Source organism: Bos javanicus, chromosome 5 (assembly GCF_032452875.1).
Source record: "Bos javanicus breed banteng chromosome 5, ARS-OSU_banteng_1.0, whole genome shotgun sequence".
Classification (NCBI taxonomy): domain Eukaryota; kingdom Metazoa; phylum Chordata; class Mammalia; order Artiodactyla; family Bovidae; genus Bos; species Bos javanicus.
This window is the reverse complement of record NC_083872.1, coordinates 85009425-85020081: the sequence shown is the minus strand read 5'-3', so window position 1 is coordinate 85020081 and position 10657 is coordinate 85009425. Positions and strand designations below refer to the sequence as shown.

The following is a 10657-nucleotide window of genomic DNA, read 5'->3' as shown; positions in this document are numbered from 1 at the left end:
TTATACACTTTCTGAGAGTGTGCTTCATGAAAATAATCAGTACTTAAATGCACTGTATTTTTGACCACCCAGAGAGGAAGTGCTCTTACAGAAGAGCTCAGGGGAGATGTTGTTATTGATGAAGTGTCAATGAATAGGATATGAATCAGATGAAATTCTCCTGAAGATACACAGTCTTCAAGTATAAGGAAGACTATTTGAGCTAAAATATGTTTTGAATTAGGAAATCTCTGCTCACATGAGGGATATAATTGGAAACACCTGAGGCTCACATGCTGTTTCTTTCATGTGTTCCTTTCACAAATCTTTGAGGGGAGGAGGTTGGGAGGGACGCCTGCATGGGTGAGATGTTTTCCTGGCTTCAGTTCCCAGAGTCCTTTGGGTTGTATGTTTATACTCCCAATGCGAACATGATAATCACACATGGAGTCAGCTGGAAGAGATTATGAACCATGAAATGTGGTAACTTTGATGTACACCCTTAGATGCTCTTATTGTATCCGCACAACACAATGGCTACCCAGTTTCTGTGGTAACTATGAAAAAGAACGAAGAGCCTACACAATTCAGCTAATGTGTGACTCAAAGATCACACTTCACGGTTCAAAGTGGCACAAGGTGTTCCTGAGAGTTGTCTGAAAGTGTACAAGTCTATGCCTAAGTGTCTAAAGACTAAGGAAATGATGTAATCAGGGTGGCCTAGTGACTAGAAAATATTTATGCTGCATCATTATGCTGGGGTTGATGTGAACTCCTTTTATCTCAAACCAAAAAGTTCATGACAAATTATTGTCAAGTGGTGTAAGTCTTCTCAGATGCTTTAAATCTGGCATATGCCTTTTTCCCCATCTTGGAAATACTGATAAGATTTTATTAGAGTTTTATTTGTTTGTTTACCATTTTAACTATTTTAAGCATACAAATCAGCAGCATTAAGTACATTCACAATATTGTACAACTATCATTAGTGTTTCCAGAACTTTTTCATTATCTTGAACAGAGATTTTGTGCCCCTTAAACAACAACTCCTCATTCTCCCCTTGACCTGGCCCCTGGTAAGCGCTATTGTACTTTCCATTTCTATGAATTTGCCTGTTCTCAGTACCTCAGACAAATGTCCTTTTGTGTCTGGCTTATTTCATTTAGCATAATATTTTCAAGGTTTAACCATCTTGTAGCATATATTAACATTTTTTTAAATGGATGAATAACATTCTGTTATGGGTATATACAGACTGGTTCCAAATAGGAAAAGGAGTACATCAAGGCTGTATATTGTCACCCTGGTTATTTAACTTATATGCAGAGTACATCATGAGAAACGCTGGACTGGAAGAAGCACAAACTGGAGTCAAGATTGCTGGGAGAAATATCAATAACCTCAGATATGCAGATGATACCACCCTTATGGCAGAAACTGAAGAGGAACTAAAAAGCCTCTTGATGAAAGTGAAAGTGGAGAGTGAAAAAGTTGGCTTAAAGCTCAACATTCAGAAAATGAAGATCATGATATCCAGTCCTATCACTTCATGGCAAATAGATGGGAAAACAGTGGAAGCAGTATCAGACTTTATTTTTTGGGGCTCCAAAATCACTGCAGATGGTGACTGCAGCCATGAAATTAAAAGACGCTTACTCCTTGGAAGGAAAGTTATGACCAACCTAGATAGCATATTGAAAAGCAGAGACATTACTTTGCCAACAAAGGTCCGTCTAGTCAAGGCTATGGTTTTTCCTGTGGTCATGTATGGATGTGAGAGTTGGACTGTGAAGAAGGCTGAGCGCCAAAGAATTGATGCTTTTGAACTGTTGTGTTGGAGAAGACTCTTGAGAGTCCCTTGGACTGCAAGGAGATCCAACCAGTCCATTCTGAAGGAGATCAGCCCTGGGATTTCTTTGGAGGGAATGATGCTGAAGCCGAAACTCCAGTACTTTGGCCACCTCATGCGAAGAGCTGACTCATTGGAAAAGACTCTGATGCTGGGAGGGATTGGGGGCAGGAGGAAAAGGGGACGACAGAGGATGAGATGGCTGGGTGGCATCGATGGACGTGAGTCTGAGTGAACTCCGGGAGTTGGTGATGGACGGGGAGGCCTGGCGTGCTGTGATTCACGGGGTCACAAAGAGTCGGACACGACTGAGCAACTGAACTGAACTGAACTGATGGGTATATACCACATTTTAAGAATCCATTCATCTGTTGATGAACACGAGTTGTTTTCATCTTTTATTACTTATGAATAGTCTGCCATTAATACTGGTATACCAGTATATGTTTGAGTTCCATGGAATGTGACTTTTTAAAAATAAAGTATTTTTAGCCCTTGATATTTGGATATAATAAACAAAACTCAGTGGTCACCACTAATGGGTTTGGGGGTTATTTTACATTTCTTCACTTTCTTTCACTTTCACTTTACATTTCTTTATTTTTTTCAAACAGAGTATATTTTGGGAAAATCCTCACTTTTCTTGCTCCTTCTCACATTTCAAGACTGTATATGCCCCATCTTCTGCATGTGTTATATAAATAAACAAAAATTAAAATACATTAAGCTGGGCTATGAGGCATAGACAGGATTTGTTCTCAGAAACAGAAGCAATCATACCTTCTGCCTATGAAGAGAAGGTCAACATTAAAAATGAACAAGTTCATTAGTTTTTCAACTTGTATACTCTTGATGAGTATAGAATAAGATCGCTAAAGAATAAGAGGTGAGAATTGTGTAAAAAAAAAAAAAAGTAGCTCCATCAGATTACTTAATAAAAACACTCTTGGTATTTCCTATCTATGGGATTTTGTACCTAGTGTCACAAGGTAGAAGAGATTATTTTGGCTGAATCTGAGTTACGTGCAGGCAGGTTTAAAAACTCCCAACTAGTTATCCCATAGAAACGTACTCTATTACTTCTAGACATTAGGAAGCCAGATTAACACATGCTTTAAAGAGAGAGATTCCTAGTGTAGAAAATCAGACAGACCACAAGATTTGGAATTCCTAAAACATGTGTTTTTGGAAAATGCATCTGCAGAAATGGCAGAAGTGGTTGACCTAACATCTGGGCAGGGTATAAAAGACTGAAATTAATGTTTGGGAAACTTCATGTGCATAAAATGAAAACGGTGATGGTTTTGCTTTTGACCAGTATTTTTCTTTGTAACAGCCTGGACAACAAATGTTTCAATTTGTGCACAAACTCTTATCTCCCTTCTCTAACAAATGGTATGAGGAAAGTCCTGAGGAATTATCTTTTCTAAAGGAAACCATGTTCTTGCTTGCTGCTGGCTTCCTCTCCTTTCCTGTGTGGAAGGCAGGCTGCATCATGTTAGGCATCCTTGTGTTGTTCTCCAGACTAGAATATTATCATCCTGAACAAAAGATAAAATGGAAATGCATGGTGAGATATAATATAGACTGGAAACATGTTGAAATTGTCAGAGCAATATAAAGTAGAAATGATCAAGTTCTTCACATTCCTTTTAAATGAAGACATGGAAACAGCAGATCTAGAACAGATTCATGGATGGGGGACAGAAACAGGAAGAAGTTATTTGCTGATGCCTTACCTTTTGCCAGGGTAAAAGGAGTATTTGCTTTTCTCTCATTCTAACTCAACTTGGTAATTTGTGTGCTTATTCAGGTTACAGTTCTTATGCTGAGTCATGACTTCTAAGCAGTGTAGCTACTTCACTACCTGATCATGGATACTATTTCTTTCTGGTCTTAACTATGAAAATCCCAATGATTCTGAGACAACCAGCTTAATAAATCATTTCTAAACTTTCACCCCTACATTTCCTTCTTGGTGGTACTTAAGTAGTATCTGATTAGCTTTTCCACTAAATAGCTAAGATATGCCCCAGATTTACAACATAGCAGGTAACACACATAAAAAAAAAGAGAAAGTTTTGTTTCTCTGTTGCAACTGCTTGAATCTTATCTAGGAGTCTTAGCAGGAGACTTCTAGTCTGAGATATTTATATTCTCCTACCTCTGAGAAAATGGAGTGAAGACACCTCACCCACATGTAGTTTCCTCTAACCTATGGAGTATCTCTGGTCCAGCGTGGAGAAGAGTCTAAATTGTAGGTGGTTTTACTTCTCTCATACAACCTTGCTGTGGCACAAGAAGGTGTGGCTGGGAACACAGAGAACAGGGTAGCCAACAGACTTGAAAGAAAGGAGGTTATGAGAAACAAATATTCTTGAAATTTCAACTGACTGAAGAATTTTGCAAACAGTCCACCTTGAGCACTGAGAGGAGAAAGACATAGATGGAAGAAACATACAACAAAATCTACATAGAAAATGCTAACATCAGAAAATTTAATCACTAGACTTTCAAAACTCCTTTCATAAATGGAAAGGACCTAATAGAATCAGAAGAGATTAAGAAAAGGCAGAAAGAATACACAGAAGAATTGTACAAAAAAACCTTTTAATGACCCAGATAACCAGGATGTTGTGGTTACTCACCTAGAGCCAGACATCTTGGAATGTGAAGTCAAGTGGGCCGTAAGAAGCATTACTATGAACAAAGATAGTGGAGGTGATGAAATTCCAGCTGAGCTATTTCAAATCCTAAAAGATGATGCTGTGAAAGTGCTGCACTCAACATGTCAGCAAATTTGGAAAACTCAGCAGTGGGCACAGGACTGGAAAAGGTCAGTTTTCATTCCAATCCCAAAGAAAGGAAATGCCAAAGAATGTTCAAATTACTGTACAATTGCACTCATTTTACATGATTGCAAGATTATGCTCAAAACCCTTCAAGCTATGTTTCAGCAATTTGTGAACTGAGAACTTCCAGAGGTACAAGCTGGATTTAGAAAAGGCAAAGGAAAAATAGATCAAATTGCCAACATATGCTGAATCATAGAAAAAGCAAGGGAATTCCAAAAATATCTACTTCTGCTTCACTGACTACGCTAAAGCCTTTGACTGTATGGATCACAACAAACTGTGAAATATTATTAAAGAGATGGGAATATCAGACCACATTCCCTGCCTCCTGAGAAACCTGTTTGCAGGACAAGAAGCAAGAGTTAGAATCAGACATGGAACAATGGACTGATTCAACGTTGGGGAAGGAGGATGTCAAGGCTGTACGTTGTCACCCTGCTTATTTAACTTATATGCAGAGTACATTATATGAAATGCTGGACTGGATGACTCACAAGCTGGAATCAAGATTGCTGGGAGAGATATCAACAATCTCAGATATGCAGATGATACCACTTCAGTGGCAGAAAGTGAATTAAAGAGCTTCTTGATGAAGGTCAAAGAGGAGAGTGGAAAAAGCTGACTTACAACTCAACATTCAAAAAATTAAGTTCATGGCATCCAGTCCTATCACTTCATGGCAAATAGTTGGGGAAAAAGTAGCAACAGTGTCAGATTTCATTTTCTTGGGCTCCAAAGTCAATGCAGACATTGACTGCAGCCACATAATTAAAATTCACTTGCTCCTTGGAAGAATAGCTATGACAAACCTAGACAATGTACAATGTACAATGCATTAAAAAACAGAGACATCACTTTGCCAACAAAGGTCCGAATAGTCAAAGCTATGGTTTTTCCAGTAGTCAACTATGGATGTGAGAGTTGGACCATAAAGAAGGTTGAGTGCCAAAGAACTGATGCTTTCGAACTGTGGTGCTGGAGAAGACTCTTGAAGGGTCCTTTGGACAGCAAGTAGATCAAACCACTCAGTCCTAAAGGAAGTCAACTCTGAATATTCATTGGAAGGACTGGTGCTGAAGCTGAAGCTCTAATACTTTGGCCACCTGATGCAAAGAGCCAACTCATTGGATAAGACCCTAATGCTGGGAAAGATTGAGTGTAGGAGGAGAAAGGGATGATAGAGGATGAGATGGTTGGATGGCATCACTGACTTAATGGACATGAATTTTAGTAAACTCCAGGAGATGGTGAAGGATGGGGAAACCTGGCATGCTGTAGTTCATGGGGTCATAAAGAGTTGGACATGATTGAATGATAACATACATATTCACAAGTTCTTGTCAGGGTTCCAAGGAAGGTTCAGAGGAGGACAAGAAGGACATCCCATGTTTGAGCTGTCCAGTTTGGGCCATTTAGAACAGTAACTGGTGTGTGAACACAGACCAGTTCATGGAAGGACTCTATCAGTACTACTTTTTTAGGAGCCCTAATACAACAGTGGTGACGGACAGGGAGGCCTGGGGTGCTGCAATTCATGGGGTCGCAAAGAGTTGGACACGACTGCGCGACTGAACGGAACTGAATACAAGAGTGCCTTACAAGTGTAAGAACTTTAGCCAATTATGAACTTAGTATGCCATGTTTGCAATTTTGCTGCTCTCCTCCCAGGTCCTAAGCAATTGAATACTCTCTCCCTCTCTCTTTTTTTTTTGCAATGGCATACTCTTGAGGACAGTACCGATGAAATGTAACAAGTTCCACTTCTGCCTTTGATCTGTCTTCCTTCTTTCTCCATTCTAGATCCTCAGTGTCTCATGGCAAGTCTGAGAGTTCATGGGGCAGGTGGCAGACAGAGACATGACTTGGCCTTGCCAAAGTTCTCTACTCTAACCTGTGAGGAGTTCTATTTCTGCAGCCTTCTGTGGCATCATCCATCTGCATGGCCCATTAGTCAGACAGTAGAACTCTCACACATTCCTTGCAAAGAACTGAGCAAAGAGCTTCTGGGAGCTGTGACTCCAAGTGCAAGGCATGGATTTATTTGGTTGTAGCATAGAAATGTGGTTAGTGTAAAAATGTAATTAGCAGTCAGAGATGCTGGAGATTGAACTTTGATTTTCTGTGTTTGTAACTGACATTCTTCAATTAGCAGTTTTGGAAATAAGACTTGAATCTTTTTTGGTGTAAGGAGATGTCTTAAGAGTCTCATGGTAGCAAATTGCTTTTTTCATGTGAATGAAGATGTCTTTTTCTAGTCCTACTTCTAAACTTGGGGGGTGTTTTTGCCTTTCAGACAAGTGGGTGGGGTGCAATCAGACAAAGACAATCTTCATGCTTGATTAGTAGAGTCATGTGGAAGAGCACTGGCATTAGGCTAAGATTTTAGTCTTCACTCTGCCACTTACTATCTTAGTGACTTTAGGAAAGTCACTGAATCACTGAGCTGAAGTTTCTACAGCCATAAAATGGAGATAATATCAGCCCTACCTATATCTCATAGGTTCAAACAAGATAATGTGAAAACCATGAAATCCTATACAGATGTATAACAATATAAGTCACCAAGGAATGATTATGAATGCCAGTGGGAACTGAATAATGACTTTGAACAGTTTTCTAAGAACAGACACACCAGATATGACTGCAATACAGAAGTCGTTCACTGACAGATGAAGTAAAATTTTGCTCCCACTAAAAGCTTCAGAAAATATTTGAGAGCACATTAATGATCCATCCTAAAGATGTCACCAGTTGGGGATGGAGGCTCTGAGAAAACAAAAGAAAGGCGTCTCAAGAAAACTAGGACTTTTCAACAGAGTAGGTACAAAAAACCTCAGAGCTACCAAAGGATTTCCCACAGAGAGGCTCAGAGAACAGCTCTGTGACCATGGTAGTTAAGCAGAATAATGCCTGAAGAAGACCAACAAAGGTTAAAAACTTTTGCCAAAATTATGTTATTCAATATCCCATGAGAGGATTTAGAACAGGTTTTTCCAACCAAAACCGACTAGAACAAAGTCCTGTTTTTGTTTTGAATATAACGTCCCTATTCCATCTCATCTGCATTTTGAGTATGCAGTGCAATTCCCTTCTGGTTACAGGAAGTGAAGGGTAATTGAAGTATAGAAGTGCTGGTTGCTAATGCCTGTGGCAGATTTCAGATCCCATCCTCTGCATTTCAATGACCCCCCTGCTCAGGGCTATGCCAGCTGGAAGAAACGGATTCCAGTGTAGATAGACTAGAAGTCTAGAAGACTTCTGGGAGTGGAAATTATATCAGTGGGGGCCAAGGCTGGATTCTCCAGTTCTTTGCAATGAAAAAATCCTTAATTTTGGCCTTGTGGTTGATTACTAGGTGAATGTTGATAAACTTGTCTCCACAGACTTCCGTTTCTTTCACTCTAGAATGACGTAGCTAAATTAAATTCTTTTACAGCCCTGATGTTTTATGAGAAGTGTCTGAGAAGATGACTTCCCGGAGGAATAGGAAGAGGCAGCCATCATGTTTTTAAGAGGTTGGAAGCTCAAAGATAACGAGGCTATAGAAATGGAAAGAGTGGACTTGTGTAAGAGTAGGTAACATTCAGAAAAAAAGAAGATGATCAGGAAAAACCGAGGAAGGGACAAACTGAAAGAAACTAGCAGCTGAGCAACCAGAGAAAACTCGGCAGGTTGGTACATAGACATGGGTGACGAGTGGGACCATGAAAGGCCAGCAGGCTGTGTAGGGTAGTAGTGTTAAGTCATTTTTGTCAGCAGAGTCTAGAATATTAGCAAGTTAGGGATCCAGTGCCTGCAGCTTTACTCTGAAATCAAGGAGTAAACACAAAGCTTCATCAGAAAAAAAGATCAATAAGACATATAAGTAGATCAGTCATGGACTAGAGCAACAAAGGATGTCAACTAAAGAAGGATACTGACCAAAAAGAGTCCTTGACCCCAAATTGTCTTGTCATCAGCTCTTGGGACAAGAGTTTAAACACAACCACTTATAAAACAGAAAGTCATTGTAGATATCACTTAGATGTAAATATCAGCACGAAAAAGATGAGGCAAGGTAGGAAGTGACTGGTTAAACAATGTAGTCATTTATCATCTAAATAGCAGAGGCCAGAGCTCCTACTCTTTCATCACCATTTAAATGATACACAATAACACAGCTTCCACAGTCTCCTTAACCAGAATAAGTTTTTTATACTATTAATACTTTGTTGCTCATAGGAACTAAAATGTACTGGTATAGCTGCAAAATGGTTTTTAAAGTTTGGAAAGGACTTTCTTCTCTTTTTAGCAATGAATGAGAATGGAGGTTTCTCCTCATCCTTGCCAACATTGGCTGTTATTATTTTTTTTTAATGTTTGAGGTTTTAAAACTTTTTTGAATTTATTTTTATTTGGAGGACAATTGCTTTACAAGTGTTGGTTTCTTCTGTACAACAATATGAATCAGTCATAAATATACATATATTCTCTCCCTCTTGAACCTCCCTCCCACCCCCACCTCCATCCCACCCCTCTAGGTCATCACAGAGCATTTCTGTAAGTATTCTAACTGACTCTGAATTTCAGTCACTCTTACCCATCAACTAGGATAGGATGAGGATATAAAAGGTAGGATGAAGGCAAAAAGTAAAGATGTGCTATTTCTCTGTTTCTCATTCTTAGAAAGTTTATCATACAACAGAGATGACAAAAATTGATGGCTCCAAAAGCAACATAAATATTTAACAGAAAATTAATCATTACAGATATATGAAAAAATTCCATGATCTGATGGCTTCTAAAGATGTATCTACAAATTATTTTAGCTTTCTTTTTCTGCAAAGAAGGCAAATTTGCAATATCTCTATATACTCACCTATAGATGTTGAATCGACTGCCTATTGCTTTCGTAACTCAGATGTCCTGTTTTTTCTTGATCTCTGCAAACCCCAAAAAAGGCTCGAGGTTAGGCAGATGGGCAAGATCCTATATGCTGAGCATTATTTTTTCCACATTAAAATAAACCCTGGAATAAACTAACAACCAAAGGATTATTTTCATTTGAAGGTAAAAATCTAAGGTATAAGGACAATATTTAATAGTAACTTGAATCAAAGTGTTTAAATACCACTGGAAAAGTATTATTTGATTGGTAAGTCCAAACTTTGAGTCATTTTAAAAGGGAACATAAATTTCAAGATATAATTAAAACTTTGAGAGAAAAAATATCTTGAAGATGTATTTTTAAAAACTGAGGTTGCAGAATAATTTTACCAGCATGTAAAATTCCTCAAATGCTTTCTACAGTTTCAGCAGCCACAATGATGCAGTAGCCAGTGAAGGGAGGTTCAGAAATAAGGTTGCATCAGGAGAGAGTTATTAATACAAGGAGATGTGTGGACAGAAGCAGACACCACCTAGCCTGCCAATTTAGGTGGCTCTATGCTGGTGATGAATGAGTTGACTATTCATCACCAGGGTAGGGTGGTGGCCTCCCTCACTTCCATCTATTTGGGCAGGGACTGAAAGTCACTTTGTTGAAATATAATTCCTACATAGAAAAAACCAAGCGTATCAAACTGAAATAGTACTGGATGGATGATCCCAAGTATAAATTACTTCTAGCCCAGAGATGAAATGTTGTTTTATTCTTATAAAACAAGAGAGGAAAGAAAAATAATATTTTAGGTGCAGATAACAATGCACTCCTCTGGAAAAGACCACTCTAGGGAAGCTGCTCAGTCATGCCTATCTCTTTTCCTTCTCTGTGAGTTCAGAAGAATTGTCAAGTGAATTGCTAGTATTTGATAGCCCACAAGCATGGCTGAGAGGATCCACCCCATGTCCAAGATCAGGGGCAACAGCCGAGAAGAGCTACCCCACGTCCAAGGTAAGGAGCAGAAGCTGAACTTTGCTGGAGCAGCCATGAAGAGATACCCCACATCCAAGGTAAGAGAAACTGAAGTAAGACAGTAGGTGCTGAGAGAGGTC

At 39.1% G+C, this 10657-nt stretch overlaps 1 protein-coding gene across 11 annotated transcripts in view; it reads right to left on the bottom strand.

The window, feature by feature from the left end:
- Window positions 1–857: 857 nt before the first annotated feature.
- The window catches only part of LMNTD1 (lamin tail domain containing 1), a 491035-nt gene continuing 481235 nt past the window's right edge, over window positions 858–10657 (bottom strand). For 10 of the 11 annotated variants that reach the window (XM_061417580.1, XM_061417579.1, XM_061417584.1 and 7 more), the window contains one exon: window positions 858–3370. In XM_061417580.1, coding sequence (XP_061273564.1) covers window positions 3323–3370 — 48 coding nt within the window. In that variant the 3' untranslated portion in view covers window positions 858–3322. Of the gene's footprint in view, window positions 3371–9542; window positions 9607–10657 lie in introns of all 11 variants that reach the window. The other variant, XM_061417578.1, reaches the window with a different exon arrangement.